Source organism: Macaca fascicularis, chromosome 15 (genome assembly GCF_037993035.2).
Source record: "Macaca fascicularis isolate 582-1 chromosome 15, T2T-MFA8v1.1".
NCBI lineage: Eukaryota > Metazoa > Chordata > Mammalia > Primates > Cercopithecidae > Macaca > Macaca fascicularis.
In genome coordinates, this window is record NC_088389.1 from 12,766,032 (window position 1) to 12,782,614 (window position 16,583).

General features: G+C 52.4%; 1 protein-coding gene across 3 annotated transcripts in view; it reads right to left on the reverse strand.

Moving 5' to 3' along the window:
* Positions 1-1,316: 1,316 nt before the first annotated feature.
* The window catches only part of LAMC3 (laminin subunit gamma 3), an 89,515-nt gene continuing 74,248 nt past the window's right edge, over positions 1,317-16,583 (reverse strand). The window contains exons 24-28 of one of the 3 annotated variants that reach the window (XM_045373951.3): positions 13,454-13,556; positions 9,262-9,461; positions 7,329-7,475; positions 7,134-7,233; positions 1,317-2,824 (exon numbers count right to left, since the gene is read on the reverse strand). In XM_045373951.3, the coding sequence (XP_045229886.2) occupies positions 2,574-2,824; positions 7,134-7,233; positions 7,329-7,475; positions 9,262-9,461; positions 13,454-13,556 (801 nt within the window). In that variant the 3' untranslated portion in view covers positions 1,317-2,573. Of the gene's footprint in view, positions 2,825-7,133; positions 7,234-7,328; positions 7,476-9,261; positions 9,480-13,453; positions 13,557-16,583 lie in introns of all 3 variants that reach the window. The other 2 variants (XM_045373950.3, XR_012424246.1) reach the window with 2 other exon arrangements.

A 16,583-nucleotide genomic window follows, 5' to 3' on the forward strand; every position in this document is an offset into this window, starting at 1 on the left:
TCACAAGGTCAGGAGATCGAGACCATCCTGGCTAACACGGTGAAACCCCGTCTCTACTAAAAAATACAAAAAACTAGCCGAGCGAGGCGGCGGGCGCCTGTAGTCCCAGCTACTCGGGAGGCTGAGGCAGGAGAATGGCGTAAACCCGGGAGGCGGAGCTTGCAGTGAGCTGAGATCCGGCCACTGCACTCCAGCCCGGGCGACAGAGCGAGACTCCGTCTCAAAAAAAAAAAAAAAAAGCAAAGCAAAGAAAGCCACTCTGCAAAGAGAAAACAACGGGCCGGGCACGGGGGCTCATGCCTGAAATCCCAGAACTTTGGGAGGTCAATGCAGGTGGATCATCTGAGGCCAGGAGTTTGAGACCAGCCTGACCAACATGGTGAAACCCTGTCTCTACTAAAAATACAAAAATTAGCTGGGCATGGTGGCAAGCGTCTGTAGTCCCAGCTACTCAGGAGGCTGACGCAGGAGAACTGCTTGAACCTGGGAGGTGGAGGATGCAGTGGGCCAAGATCATGCCATTGCACTCCAGCGTGGGTGACACAGCGAGACTCTGTCTCAAGAAAAAAAAAATTAAGAGAAAAGAACAAAGTAGATACAGGAGAGGAGAGCAGAGACAGAGACAGAGACCAAGAAGAGAGGTGGGAGGGGGAAAGAGGGAAGCCAGCCTATCCTGGAAGCCTCAGGCTCCCCTCCCTAGGCTATCTCCAACACCTAGCAGCCATTTTTACCCCAGGGTTCCAAGCGACCCTCCCAACACCGCTTTTCTTCTGAAATCATCTCAGGAGGAGTTTGGGGCTTGCGGCCAAGAGCCCTGACTGCGCAGCTCCAACATCCCATCCCATTCAACCTGGGTTCCTGGAGTGATGCAAGCTGGCCGAGCCACCACCCTGCAGGGCCGGGACTGTTGTCCACCCTCTTGCCTGGATTGCTTCCTCCTCTGCCTCCCCACCCTTCAAGGCCCAACCCACACCCTCCCACTCCTGGATGGCGCCCCTCCCTGATCCTCACCATCCTCGGACACTTGGCTGTGAGTTCGTCTCCAGCCTGAACCAGAGGTCAGCTGAGGGCCTCTCTGCACCCCACCCCTCCAACGCCCCAGCTCCTAGGCTTTGCGTGGTAGGTACCTGTGATCACATGACCCCAGAAAAACCCTCTAATGGGAGGCACTGGCCCAGCCACGAGCTCGGCTTTTGCCACCTTCCTACCAACGTCCAGTCCACACGCTGGCCACCTACTAGGTGTGTCACGTGCACACCCACAGCCAGGGCCCTGGCTGCCCACCAGTGGGGGAGGGTGAAAGGCACACCACCCTGCCCAGTAAAACGGTCCTTTATTTCCACGTTAAGCAGAATTGGTCTATGCTGCTGCCCTACCCCTGCCCCTGTCAGGGGAGCCATGGGAGGGGGCTGAGCCCGCAGAGGTGCCTGTCTTCCCAATGCCAAGGCCTTGCCATCTGCTGGAAGAGGGCCTGGGGGAGGGAAGGATGCCAAGAGGAAATGCTGAGGAGTCCTGGGCAGAGGCCGGCATGCGGGCCTGGCCACAGGGCGATTCCCAGGCAGGACAGACTAGAATGGCAGCCAGGCTCGCACACCCTTGTGGCCTCCCACATGGCAAGTGGTGCTGCAGGGCTGGTTTGGAAAGCGTCAATTAAAGGTCAACTGGGTTGCTGGGGGCACAAAGGCGTGCTCCTGGTAGCCTGAGCCCCCTGACCTAGGCGCTCTTGGGCCTGGCTCTTTGGATAGATCACACGCTGAAGTGGGTACAGGCCAGGGCGGGCCATTCCCTCAGGGCGTCTGGTGCAGTCCCAGGACCCTGAGAGGGAAGCATCCAGTGAAGCCAGTGACACTCTTGCCAGGAGTGGACCTTGCTCTAGCCGGACTAGCAGGCCTGGCCGTGGCCTCAGGGTCTCAGATTCCACTGCTGAGAACCCTCCCAAGATCTTGCATTTCTTGGCCTGTTGTTCCTCTGGCTGTGTCGGGCTGTGGGGCGTGCATGCAGCAACACAGGTCGGGGAGCTGCCATGAAACAGAGGGCAGCCAGCTCTGGCACTAGAGGCTCCGGCTGTTGCTGACCTCCTTGATCTCTGCAGATCTGCTGAGACCCCCCTGCTGTCTGGAGTGAGAGGATGTAGCACCCCAGGGCATCTCATGTAACAACTTGCCCGATATCCAGAGGGTGCCTGGCACACAGGTGGCTCTCACAACAGCTGTGTACTGTAAAGTGTGTGGACCGTAAGCTGTAGACTGGATGGACCTGAACACATGTGGGTCATCACACAGACATGCACCCTCACGTGTATATGTTATTGACACTGGGGTGTGCCTGTTTATGCATGTGCAGGGGTGAGTGTGCACTGATACCCGGGTGAACTGGGTACGCACATTCAGTCCTGCTGGCAGGGAAGAAGCCACAGACAGAATCGGCAGGGAGTGTGACTATTCACGTGGGGGCGAGTTCACAGCAGCCGGCTCCGGGGCACACCTGTGTGGGCACACCTGTGGGGTAGTGTGCACACCCCGGATCATGTAAACAGCAGGTGGGGGAGTGTGTGCCGGGGATCTGGGCAGCCCTCACTGCCAGCTGGCACAGTTCTCGGGCAGGCTGTGCAGAATGGCCTCCAGGTTCCGTTTGTCAGCGCGGATCTCGGCGAGGTCACTCTCGAAGCCTTGGATCTGCAGCTCCTGCTGCTCAGATTCCTGCTCCAGCAGCCTGAGTTTCCTCTGCAAGGCCCCCGGGGAGTCCAGCTGCAGCCTCAGGCGTTCTAGTGCCCACTGAGTCTCGTTCAGGGTCTGGGCTGGGGCTTGATGGGTGTCCAGCGACCCTGTGGTGGGGCACAAACAGCCTCATTGTGAGCCGGCAGCCCTTCGGGCCCCAGGGCACCCCCCAGCCCCTGAGCCTCTCCCCAGCCCAGGCCTCCCAGGATTCCAACAGCCCGCCATCCACCAGGGAAAGACGGGGACCAGAAGGTCTGGGAGGTGGGTGAGGAACCATGCATCCCAACGGGCCCCTGGGCAGACTCGGGAACATCCTCCTGGGTGGCACTTGACAAATGTCATATTTGTTGATGGATTTATTATTATTGTCAAAAAAGAAGGCCTCCTAAGTCCTCTCTGAGTCTTAGTTTACTCATTTACACAACAGTGTGGGAGAGAGGCCCCTGTGATTTTTGCCGGCTCGAACATGCTGGCTCAATTCACTGACACACACATTTACAGATGCTGCCTGTGGGCCTGGATGTGGGCAGTCACTGGGGTAAACCACAGGGTCCCTGGCTCCAGAGCGAGGCAGTGAGGCAGCTGGATCAGGGACTGCAGGCCTGGAAGGCGGCAGTGGGGTCCTGGTTCTGGCCCCTGCATGTCTTCACACTGCTTCCTGGGGTTAAGGACTTCTCTGTGTCTCCCCAAGCATCGACCCTAACCCTAACCCTAACCCCAACCCTAACCCTGGGGCCAGGTGCTCACATTAGAACTGCTAGCAATGGTGACGGAATAGAATCTGCAGGCTGCATCTCTCCCATCTGGCCCTTGTCACCTTGTCACGAAGTGTAATGTTTAACAGAAAGATGGATCTCAGCCAGGTGGGAGAGTGACGGCAATGGGGAGGTAAGTCCAAAGTGGCTTCTTTTTTTTTTTTTTTTTTTTTTGAGATGGAGTCTCACTCTGTCACCCAGGCTGGAGTGCAGTGGCACAATGTCAGCTCACTGCAACATCCACCTCCTGGATTCAAGTGATTCTCCTGCCTCAGCCTCCCGAGTAGCTGGGATTACAGGCCCACACCACCATGCCCAGCTAATTTTTGTATGTATGTATGTATGCATGTATGCATGTATTTATTTACTGAGACGGAGTCTTGCTCTGTTGTCCAGGCTGGAGTGCAGTGGCATGATCTCGGCTTACTGTAGCCTCAGGTTCAAGCGATTCTCCTGCCTCAGTCTCCCAAGTATCTGGGATTACAGGCATCTGCCACCATGCCCGGCTAATTTTTTGTATTTTTAGTAGAGATAGCGTTTCACCATGTTGGCCAGGCTGATCTCAAACTCCTGACCTCAGGTGATCTGCCCACCTCAGCCTCCCAAAGTGCTGGGATTACAAGTGTGAGCCACTGCGCCTGGCCTGATTTTTCTATTTTTAGTAGAGACATGGTTTCACTATGTTGGTCAGGCTGGTCTTAAACTCCTAACCTCCTGTGATCCACCCACTTTGGCCTCCCAAAGTGCTGGGACTGCAGGCGTGAGCCACCGCGTCCAGCCCCAAGTGGCTTCTTCTAACCTTGCAGGATTCCACTGGGCCCCAGGGCTCCCCAAGGCCCTGGATCTCCTGGGTAAGCAGCTGCGAGCACCAAGCCAGGGTGCAAGAGAAGGCAGAGGGGAGCCAAGGCCCTGCTGACCTGGGAGGACCTCAAGAGACCCCACTTCCCACAGCAAAATCCAAACAGCCTGGTCTTTGAAGAGATTCAGAAATGGGTTACAGCCCCCACTCTACCTGCCCAGGCTGCCTAGGGCTCCTGGAGCAAGGGCCAGGCATGTGCTGTTCAGTCCGAATCCCCAAGCCAAGCACAAGGCCGACACAGAGTGTGACAAGTGAATGAACGACAGTGACAATGCAGGAAAGGTTGAAGAGAGTGTCTGCTCCATGACAGGGCCTTAGGTGTCGACTAGGGGCTACCTGCACGCACTCTGAGTCACTTGGACCCGCAGGTGAGCCATGGCTTCCCCACCAGCTGGCTGTGGCACCCTGGGCACATTATCTAAACTGTGTGCTAGGCTGGGTGTGGTGGCTCTCTCCTATAATCCTAGCACTTTGGGAACCTGAAGTGGGAGCATCCCTTGAGGCCAGGAGTTCAACATCAGCTTGGTTAACATAACGAGTTGCTGTCTCTACAAAAAACAAAAATAAATAAAAAATAAAAATAAACTCTCCACGCTCAGTTTCCTCATCTGCAAAATGGCAAAAGAGTAACTGTCCTTGCATAAAAAAGCGAGTATAAGAATTCTGTAAGATCACATGTGTGAATAGCTTAGTGTGGGCCTGGTGTCCAGACAACGTGCAGAGCGTAGCAATTCTCTCTCCTCTTATTACGAATGATAATTGAAAATGCATGCTGCCACATGGGTGAATCTTGATGACTTTCTGCTAAGTGAAATAAGCCAGTCAAAAGAGGACAAATAAGGCTGGGCACGGTGGCTCACGCTTGTGATCCCAGCACTTTGGGAGGCCTAGGCAGGAGGATCACTTGAGCCCAGGAGTTTGAGACCAGCCTGGGCAACATAAGGAGCATATACTTTTGTCTCATAAAACAAAAAAAAATTAGCTGGGTGTGGTGGTGCCTGCCTGTGATCCCAGCTACTTGGAAGGCTGAAGTGGAAGAATTGCTTGAGCCCAGGAGTTTGAAGCTGCAGTGAGCCACGATTGCACCACTGCACTCCAGCCTGGGTAACAGAGCAAGATCCTGTCTCCAAAAAAATTTTAAAAGTACAAATACGGTATGATTCCAGTTATATGAGGTTTCATATTTCCAGAGTAGTCAAATTCTTTTTTTTTTTTTTTTTTTTTTTTTTTGAGACAGAGTCTCGCTCTGTCGCCCGGGCTGGAGTGCAGTGGCCGGATCTCAGCTCACTGCAAGCTCCGCCTCCCGGGTTTACACCATTCTCCTGCCTTAGCCTCCCGAGTAGCTGGGACTACAGGCGCCCGCCACCTCGCCCGACTAGTTTTTTTTTTTTGTATTTTTTAGTAGAGACGGGGTTTCACCGTGTTAGCCAGGATGGTCTCGATCTCCTGCCCTCGTGATCTGCCCGTCTCGGCCTCCCAAAGTGCTGGGATTACAGGCTTGAGCCACCGCGCCCGGCCAAATTCTTTTCTTGAGACAGAGTCTCACTCTGTCGCCCAGGCTGGAGTGCAGTGTTGCGATCTGGGCTCACTGCAACCTCTGCCTCCCAGGTTCAAGTGATCCTCCTGCCTCACCCTCCTGTGTAGCTGAGATTACAGGCACCTGCCACCATGCCTGACTATTTTTTTTTTTTTATATCTTTAGAAGAGACAGGGTTTCACCATGTTGATCCAGCTGGTCTCAAACTCCTGCCCTCAAATGATCCGCCCGCCTCAGCCTCTCAAAGTGCTGGGATTACAGGCATGAGCTACTGCACCTGGCCCAGAGTAGTCAAATTCATAGAGACAGAAACTAGAATGATGGCTGCCAGGGGCTGGGGGAGGGAAATGGGGGGTTAGTGTTTCAGGAAGACAGAGCTTCAGTTGGAGATGATGAAAGTGTCCTGGAGATGGGTAGTGGTGATGATCGCACAGCAATGAATAAACTTAACGCTGCTGAACTGTACACTTCAAAATGGTTAAGATGGAAACTATTATGTGTCTTTTACAATTTGAAAAAAATACATGCTCTTCTTTTCAGTCCAACTGCCCTGTCTGCTGTCTCCTGAGCCTCCCCACAACACTGGGCCTCTGGGACCTTCGTGCCTTGGGAGGTGCTGTTCCCTTCATCCAAAATGCCTCCTTGCTAAGGCCCGTCTTGAATCTGACCTCCTTCCTAGGAGCCGCTATTTAGTCACTCTCAACATACACCATGCACTGTGGTAAGCGCTTTCTAAACCACCCCATTGTTACTCCCATTTTCCAGATGGGGGATCCGAGGCTCAGAGAGGTGGAGTGACTTGCCCAAGGTCTAAGGGCCAAAGAAGGGACAGAGCCAGAGTTGAACCTTGGTCTGATCCTAAACCAGCACCTGATGCCACATTTTCGGCCATGACAGTCTTTCTTCTTCTCCTGAACCCTCAGCTCCTGAGGGCTGACCTGCTCATCCGATGCCTATATGTTTTCTTGCCAACGGTGAGTTTTCTGTGTGCCCCTCTGCCCCACCCCCAAGGATAGACGGCTCTGGAGGCACAAAGAGTTACTCAAAGTGAACTCACTTCTAGATGCCAACCCTGTCTTACATGGCACAGGGGGTTGGGCGTGGTTATAAATGCTTGTGATTGACCGCAAAGATGGGGATGCGGGAAGCATGGTGATGAGGACAAGGAGGAAATCTTCCCCAGGACTGGAGCTCACAGGAAGATCCGATCCTAGAGGTGCCCCACGGACCCAGGGCTTCAGGGCCCAGCCTTGGGGCCTCCTTACCCAGCCTGGCAAGCAGCTCTGACAAGGCCTCAATGTCCTTCTCCAGGGAGATGCGTGATTCCCGGATCTGCTGCTCCATCTCGCTCAGCCCAGCACCCACCTTCCAGGGGGAGGAGGAAGAAACAGCTTGAATGGCACCCCCACCCTGGCTGCCAGGGGCAGGAGGCAATAGCGTGGGGGCCCTGGCACACGTACCTGCTCAGCTTCCTCCAGCTCCTGTCGGCGTGCTTCAGAATCCAGCACCTGCCGGGACGCCTGTTGGAGCGTGGCTTGCGTCTGGCTGGTGAGCCGGCTGGCACGGCGGTGCACCTGGTTCCCCTCCCTCAGCAAGGCCTTGGCAAGCTATGGGATGGGTGGCAGTGGCAGGGAGAAGAGGTGAGTGCAGTAAGTCCTTTTGGAGGTAAATAGCTCTTATGGCAATAATGTCAAGTAGTCTGTGCCAGGCAGATCATTCATTCACTCATGCATGCAACAAATACGTACTGAACGCAGGCTAAGTGCTGGGCACCGTGCAGACTGCTGGCTACCACACATTTCTCTCAGGAGGAGAAATCCCCACTATTTTACAGATGAGGAAACAGAGGCACAGAGGGGAGGAGGGGCTGGCCAGAGCCCAAGTGGCATGACAAGAGATCAAGCCAGGGAGCCCCTACAGCAAATCCAGCACTTTTCCTAGGCACCATAAAGACAGTTTCCTTGGTGTGTGAGCAACAGAACCAGCAACAGAGCTGGGGAGATATGCAATGATTAGAATTTGGCACCAATTTTTAAAAAGCCTAGTTAAAATCAGCCAGGGCTGGGTGCGGTGGCTCATGTCTATGGTCCCAGCACTTTGGGAGGCTGAGGCAGGAGGCTTGCTTGAGGCCAGAAGTTCAAGACCAGCCTGGGCAACATAGTGAGACCCCAGTCTTTTTCTTTCTTTCTTTCTTTCTTTTTTTGTTTCAGGCAGAGTCTTACTCTGTCGCCCAGGCTGGAGTGCAGTGGTGCAATCTGGCTCACTGCAACCTCTACCTCCCAGGTTCAAGTAATTCTTGTGTCTCAGCCTCCGGAGTGGTTGGGACTACAGGTGCGCAACACCATGCCCGGCTAATTTTTTTTGTATTTTTAGTAGAGACAGGGTTTTACCATGTTGGCCAGGCTAATCTCGAACTCCTGACCTCAAGTGACCTGCCTGCCTTGGCCTCCCAAAGTGCTGGGATTACAGGAGTGAGCCACCACACCCGGCCGAGACTCCACATATCTACCAAAAAAAAAAAAAAAATTAGCCAGGCACAGTGGCACAGACCTGTAGTCCCAGTGACTCAGGAGGCTGAGGCAGGAAGATCAGTTAAGCCCAAGGGTTTGAGGCTGCAGTGAGCTGTGACTGCGCTACTGTATTCCAGCCTGGGCGACAGAGACCCAGTCTCTACAAAACACACACAGACACACAGACACACACACACACACACACACACACACACACACACACACAACTTAAGCTGGGTGCAGTGGCTCACGCCTGTAATCCCAGCACTTTGGGAGGCCAAGGCAGGTGGATCACCTGAGATCAGAAGTTGGAGACCAGCCTGGCCAACATGGTGAAACCCCGCTCCACTAAAAATACAAAAATTAGCCAGGTGTGGTGGAGCACGCCTATAATCCCAGCCACTCTGGAATCTGAGGCAGGAGAATCACTTGAACCCAGGAGGCAGAGTTTGCAGTGAGCTGAGATGGCACTAGTGCACTCCAGCCTGAGCCACAGAGTAAGACTCTGTCTCAAAAAATTAAGAAAAAAATTAAAAACAAAAAGGCAGGTAAAATAAATAAACGCAAACTTCAAAATAACAAAAAAGAAAAGAAAAACCTAGACGTTTAGACAGGAAAGCCAGCAGACCCAGGTGTAAGTCCTGGTTAAGTTCATGAGCCTGGCTGCACCTCAGCGTTCTCACCTGTACAATGAGGACAGCAGTGACGCCTATTTTGTGAGGAACCCACAGGCTCACCCCCGTGAAGTCCCTGAGCTAAATGCCTGGGCCCACTGAGCAGTGAGTGAGTGTGGAGTAGTCAGCACGGATGTCGGGAAGGGGCCCACGGAAGGGCGGTCCCCCAGGAGGCAGGAGGCCACTATTGTCACAGCCACCGCCCTGACCTTGGCACTGTCCTTGGCCAACACTTCTGCTTCTCTGCCTTTCTTCTTGGCACTGGAGGAAAGAGGGGCCGCGTTTCCTAGCATCCTCTCCGCCTGCTTGGTCTTCTTTCTCATGTCTGCAAGGAGTCTGTCCCTGACGGAGTCTGCCTTCCTCTGCAGTGCCGCCTGGTCCTTGGGCCGAGGAAACTGCAGCTTCATTCCTGCAAACCCGGCTGAGGCTGGGTCAGGGGAACTGGGCTCACACCTCCAGCGCCTCCCAGGCAGCCGCTGGCAGAGCTGCCTGGCTGGCCACAGACCCCTGGACAACGAGTGGAGGTTTGAGGTGCATGCAACCTGCGTATCACCTTCTCAGGCTTATCCAGGAGGAAACAAAAGCAAGCAAGACACACATACTGCTCGGGGAATTTTGAGATGGGTATTCATTCTATTAGGATGTCTATTAAAGTCAAGGAATTGGCCGGGCGCGGTGGCTCAAGCCTGTAATCCCAGCACTTTGGGAGGCCGAGACGGGCGGATCACGAGGTCAGGAGATCGAGACCATCCTGGCTAACACGGTGAAACCCCGTCTCTACTAAAAAAATACAAAAAACTAGCCGGGTGAGGTGGCGGGCGCCTGTAGTCCCAGCTACTCGGGAGGCTGAGGCAGGAGAATGGCGGGAATCCGGGAGGCGGAGCTTGCAGTGAGCTGAGATTCGGCCACTGCACTCCAGCCTGGGCGACAGAGCGAGACTCCGTCTCAAAAAAAAAAATAAAAAATAAAGTCAAGGAATTACATGGTGGTCCATGCTGGGGCCAGTGATGGGGGCTAGCACAGTCCACGGCTCAGTCTGCTCAGCTCGGCATTTTCATGTACCGCCTATATCTAAACAATACTTTGAGGCAGTGTATAGTGATGGGTAAATCAACAAATGGTTCCTTACCATGGAAAACCAAGAGTCTGATGTAACTGGAAGGATGAGGAAGGACAGAGAAGGAGGGAGAAGTACCAGAAAATCTGGATAATGACATTGCAGAAACCAAATGTTCGATTGATCACTGAGCTCTCAAGCAATCAAGACAAAAAGGGAAATGTTACAATTCTTTTTTTTTTTTTGAGACAAGGTCTCTGCCCAGGCTGGAGTGCAGTGGAGAGATCTCAGCTCACTGCAAGCTCTGCCTCACGGGTTTAAGTGATTTTCCTGCCTCAGCCTCCTGAGTAGCTGAGATTACAAGCGCACAACACCATACCCGGCTAATCTTTTTTTTTTTTTTTTTTTTTTAAGTAGAGATGGAGTTTCACCTTGTTGGCCAGGCTGATTGCAAATTCCTGGCTTCAAGTGATCCACCCACCTTGGCTTCCCAAAATGCTGGGATTACAGGTGTGAGCCACCACACCTGGTAGAAATGTTAGAATTCCCATAGATTTTATTATTCAGTAAGAAGCAGTTTCCTTCTTGGTAAACAAAGAGACTCTCTCCTTTCCTTTCAGATAACATTCTAAGGGGAAATTTAGTCAGATGTGGTGGCTCACACCTGTAATCCCAGCTACTATGGAGGCTGAAGCAGGAGGATCAGTCCAGGAGTTCGAAACCAGCCTAGGAAACATAGTGAGACCTCATCTCTACAAGACGACAAAAGCTTAGCTGGGCATGGTGGCACACACCTATAGACCTAGCTACTCATGAGACTGAGATGGAAGGATCACTTGAAGCCAGGAGTTGAAGGCTACAGTGAGCTATGATTGCACCACTGCACTCCAGCCTGGGTGACAGAGTGAGACCCCAACTCAAAAAAAAATTCTAAACGAAGTTTATCATCAAAAGAACTGATTACAGGCCGGGCGCCGTGGCTCACACTTGTAATCCTAACACTTTGGGAGGCTGAGGCGGGTGGATCACCAGAGGTCAGGAGTTCAAAATCAGCCTGGCCAAACTGGTGAAACCCCTTCTCTACTAAATATACCAGAAAAGGCCGGGCGCGGTGGCTCACGCCTGTAATCCCAGCACTTTGGGAGGCCAAGATGGGCAGATCATGAGGTTAGGAGATCGAGACCATCCTGAGTAACACGGTGAAACCCCCGTCTCTACTAAAAATACAAAAATTAGCCGGGCGCGGTGGCGGGCGCCTGTAGTCCCAGCCACACGGGAGGCTGAGGCAGGAGAATGGCGTGAACCCGGGAGGTGGAGCTTGCAGTGAGTGGAGATCGCGCCACCGCACTCTAGCCTGGGCGACAGAGCGAGACTCCGTCTCAAAAAAAAAAAAAAAAAAAAAAAAAAAACAGAAAAAAAAAAAATAGCCGGGTATGGTGGTGGGCACCTGTAATCCCAGCTACTAGGGAGGCTGAGGCAGGAAAATCGCTCGAACCCAGGAGGCAGAGGTTGCATTGAGGCGAGATTGTGCCACTGCACTTCAGCCTGGGTGACAGAGACTATCTCAGGAAAAAAAAATAATAATAAATTACGGATTACAGTGGACAAAGTCAATTTTAAAATGAATGAAGCCTTCTAATGTTTGGGGGCATAGTATTATAGAATTGTTCTGCCCAGAAATTAGATCTGCTTTGCTCCTTTTTACACAAAATTGATGTTTCTCAACATGTATTCTGTGAAACCCTAATTCTCCACGGTGTTGACAAACGTTAGGGGGAAGTGTCAATTAAGTTGAAAGTGAAGCAGGTTTCTTTATTACAGGCCTTCTCAGAGCCTTTAATATTCTCAAGTGTTCTCTGTAAGACCTCAAGAGGATGCTGCAGCCAGAGACAGTTCCTAAACTTATTTGAACACAAGCCCTCTCTTGGCAGAGTGTATCATAGGCTAGGAGACCCCTGGCCACACCCTGGGGAAAACTGCTCCACAGTTGACTTCGTGAATTTTCCTTTTATCCTGAACACCAGCGGAGCACAGCCCAGCTGGTGGTAAGAGGGGGGTGTCTCTAAAATGGGATCAGAATGGGAAAAAGAGCCTGGGGTTAGAGGTTTGAGGTGAGCCCTCTTGTGGATTACGGGAGCAGTGCAAGGAAATTTCCATCCACTACAAACAAGAACGTTCTCATTCTCAGAACCCCGACAATGAGAAGGTAAAACCTTGTAAGGTAGTGAGATCCCCATTGTAGGAGACAGGCAAGCTGAGGGTGGATGAGTCTACTTCCAGGTGTGAGATTTGCACCAGATGACCGGAAGACCTCTTATCATTCTAATGTTCTAAGATCCTAATATTCCATCCTTGTAAGTCATTGAATGTACCTTTTTCTAAATATGACTCTAGATACTTAAGCATACACGGCCATGCCTTTCCCACAGGAAGTCCCCAAACGATGGGTGACTAGGACTTCAAGCTGCCAGGAAGCTGGGGAACAGGACCACTGACAGCCCATCCTCTGCCCCCGAGGGGCTGGGTCCACAGCTAGAGCTCCATCTCTTCTCGGCAATGGGCAGGGTTGGGGAGGGAGGCCACAGAACCAAGACAACAGCAGAAGTCTGACTTCTGGCCTCAGACCCCAAGAGACATCTGGGGTTCAGAGTATGCTCCTTATCCAGCCTGTTGGATAAGGAGCCACAAATAAAGGGTGAGGGGGCTTCTCTCTGGAGCAAATTGGATATCACAGAAGCCCATTGCACAGGTGGGTACTTGTAGAATTGTAATACTTGCTGGCTTCTATTCCCAGCTTAGCTCTGACCCAGGGATGAATAGCAATTCCTTTCCTCTGCAAAATTCCTTTCCTCTGCAGCCTACCCATCTGCAAAATGGGGGCGCTTGGCCCTATTTTCCTAAAGTTCAAAAAAAGGCCCGGAATGGCATCAACCCATAGCCCCTTCTAAAGAGAAACTCCATCCCTTTCCCGTAGCCCCAACTCAACATTGGACCCGGACAGCCATATTTGTACCAGATAACTAACTGGAGCCCGGGCCAGAGTGGACTTGACCTGGGTGGACAGCCAATGATGTCAGAGTCTCCTCTCACTTGGTCTGGAGGGGCTCTGCATGTGGTCTGATGACCTGGGGTGTATAGGATAGCCACATGGGCAAGTCCAAGGTGAGTGATGTATGAGATGGGGCAGGATCCTGAGAGGTGGAGGGAAAGTCCACTTGGCTTCATTAAACCCACAAGACCAGACTCCTGTCCCCTGCAAGCCTGCCCTGGCTGAGGCGAGAGCTGAGTGGCTGTCAGGGGCGTTTGTGCATCACAGAGCCTAGTGGTCAGCTGGACTCACGTACCTTCCAGGTCAGCCAGCAGAGTCCTGGCTCCCATGACGGTCACTGTGGCAGCCTGGACAGACGAGGAAGCCTGGGTCAGGGCGGTTCTGGCTTCTTGGTGTAGCTGGAGAGAGACGAGGAGAGGCTGGGCAGCTGGCTCCACAGGTGCAGGGCCTGGGGGCAGCTCAGTGGGCACCAAACCCACATATATGGGTGCCCAAGTCATCACCAAATCCCTGACTCTGGGCCACACTGTCCACCAGGAGCACCTGATCTGTGCTATTATATAAAAGTTGAACCCGGAATATCTCCCAAGAGATACCTGTCCACAAAATCCCAGAGGAAAACTGAAACACTAGGATTAAAGGAATGAGAATAGCCAGGCGCAGTGGCTCATGCCTGTAATCCCAGCACTTTGGGAGGCCAAGGTGGGCAGATCATGAGGTCAGGAGATCGAGACCATCCTGGCAAACACGGTGAAACCTTGTCTCTACTAAAAATACAAAAAACTAGCCGGGCGAGGTGGCGGGCGCCTGTAGTCCCGGCTACTCGGGAGGCTGAGGCAGGAGAATGGCATAAAAACCCGGGAGGCAGAGCTTGCAGTGAGCTGAGATCCGGCCACTGCACTCCAGCCTGGGCGACACAGCAAGACTCCGTCTCAAAAAAAAAAAAAAAAAAAAAAAAAAATGGAACGAGAAGAACACCTGAACATCTCTTCAGAACATGTTCTATTGGCCGGGTGCGGTGGCTCAAGCCTGTAATCCCAGCACTTTGGGAGGCCGAGACAGGCAGATCACGAGGTCAGGAGATCGAGACCATCCTGGCTAACAAGGTGAAACCCCATCTCAACTAAAAAATACAAAAAATAACTAGCCGGGCGAGGTGGCGGGCGCTTGTAGTCCCAGCTACTCGGGAGGCTGAGACAGGAGAATGGCGTAAACCCGGGAGGCAGAGCTTGCAGTGAGCTGAGATCCGGCCACTGCATCCCAGCCTGGGCGACAGAGCGAGACTCCCTCTCAAAAAAAAAAAAAAAAGAACATGTTCTATTAGCCATGTACAGGGACTCGTGCCCGTAATCCCAGCACTTGGGGAGGCTGAGGTGGGCAGATCACTTGAGGTCAGGAGTTCGAGACCAGTCTGGCCAACATGGTGAAACCCTGTCTCTACTAAAAATTAAAAAAAAAAAAATTAGCTAGGTGTGGTGGTGCATGCCTGAAATGCCAGCTACTCGGAGAGGCTGAGGCAGGAGGATGGCTTGAATCTGTGGGCAGAGGTTATAGCGAACCGAGATCAAGCCACTACACTGCAGCCTGGGTGGCATAAAGACTCCATCTCAAAAAAAAAAGAGAAGAGGAGAGGAGAGGACAGGACAAGACTGCTCTATCTTAGCAAGTGGATGTGAAAATCACAAATCTGTTTATGACACACCTTGACTTATAGAAAATCAGTTTCTTCCCCACTGCCACTCAACAGGACTAGATCCACTCAAATAATTTGGGTTTGATGGATGAGTGGGTAAACAAAATATGCTTCATCCACACACTGGAATATGACCGAGCCTTAAAAAGGGAGGAAGTATAGATCCAGGCTGCAAGGCAGGTGAACCCTGAAAAGATGATGCTAATAGGAGGAAGCCTGACACCATCGATACGTATTACATGATTCTGTTTCTGCGAAAGAGCTGGACGAAGGAAATCTACAGAGACAGAGAACAGAGTGGAGGCTGCCAGGGCCTCGGGAGTGGAAATGAGGAGTGACTGCTGAGTGGGCATGGGGTTAGGGGTGGTGAAAATGTTCTGAAACTAGAATGAGGTGGAGGTGGCACAACTTTGTGAATGTGCTAAAAGCCATTTAATCTAAAATGGGTGTTTGTATGCCATGTGAATGTCACTATAATAAGAATAAATAGTAGGCCGGGCGCGGTGGCTCACGCCTGTAATCCCAGCACTTTGGGAGGCCGAGGCGGGTGGATCACAAGGTCAGGAGATCGACACCACGGTGAAACCCCGTCTCTACTAAAAATACAAAAAGCTAGCCGGGCGCGGTGGCGGGCGCCTGTAGTCCCAGCTACTCGGGAGGCTGAGGCAGGAGAATGGCGTGAACCCGGGAGGTGGAGCTTGCAGTGAGCCGAGATCACGCCACTGCACTCCAGCCTGGGCGACAGAGCGAGACTCCGTCTCAAAAAAAAAAAAAAAGACGAGGGCAGTGGACGAGGGCAGTGGACCAGATCAGCAGGTGCTACCCCGGGGCAAAGCCAAGCTCCCCAGGTAAGTGCCGGGCACTGGGCTCTGCTCTTCAAATACATTCTCACGCCTCACAGACAGCCCCCTTATCCTGTCTTTAAAAAGAATGGAAGCCGGGCGCGATGGCTCACGCCTGTAATCCCAGCACTTTGGGAGGCTGAGGCGGGGGGATCACCTGAGATCAGGAGTTCAGCCTAGACAACATGGTGAAACCGCATCTCCACCAAAAATACAAACATTAGCTGGGCGTGGTGGCGCAGGCCTGTAATCCCAACTACTCTGGAGGCTGAGGCAGGAGAATTGCATGAACCTGGGAGACAGAGGCTGCAGTGAGCCAAGATCGCACCACTGCACTCCAGCCTTGGCAACAGATAAGAGTCTGTCTCAAAATAAATAAATAAATAAATAAATAAAAGGAATGGGGCTGGGTGTGGTGGCTCATATCTATAATCCTAGCACGTTGGGAGGCCGAGGCAGGTGGATCACTTGAGGCCAGGAGTTCAAGACCAGCCTGGCCAACATGGTGAAACCCCATTTCTACTAAAAATACAAAAAAATTTAACTAGACACGGTGGCACGCACCTGTAGTCCCAGTTATTCTGGAGGCTGACGCAGGAGAATCACTTGAACCCGGGAAATGGAGGTTGCAGTGAACCGAGATTGCACTACTGCACTCCAGCCCGGGCAATAGAGCAAGACTCTATTTCAAAAACAAAATTAAAAACAAACAAAAATATCGGTACAGCTGCCTTGGAAAGTGGCCACTTCTCTGCAGCTTTCAAATGAGCCATGAATGAACTAGAGAATGAACTAATGAATGGAGGCATGAGCGAGAACCATCCCAGGATGGTGGGTGTGGCCCGCATGCTGCTGGTGCTGTCCTCTGTCGGTCTGTCCATCGTCTCTTC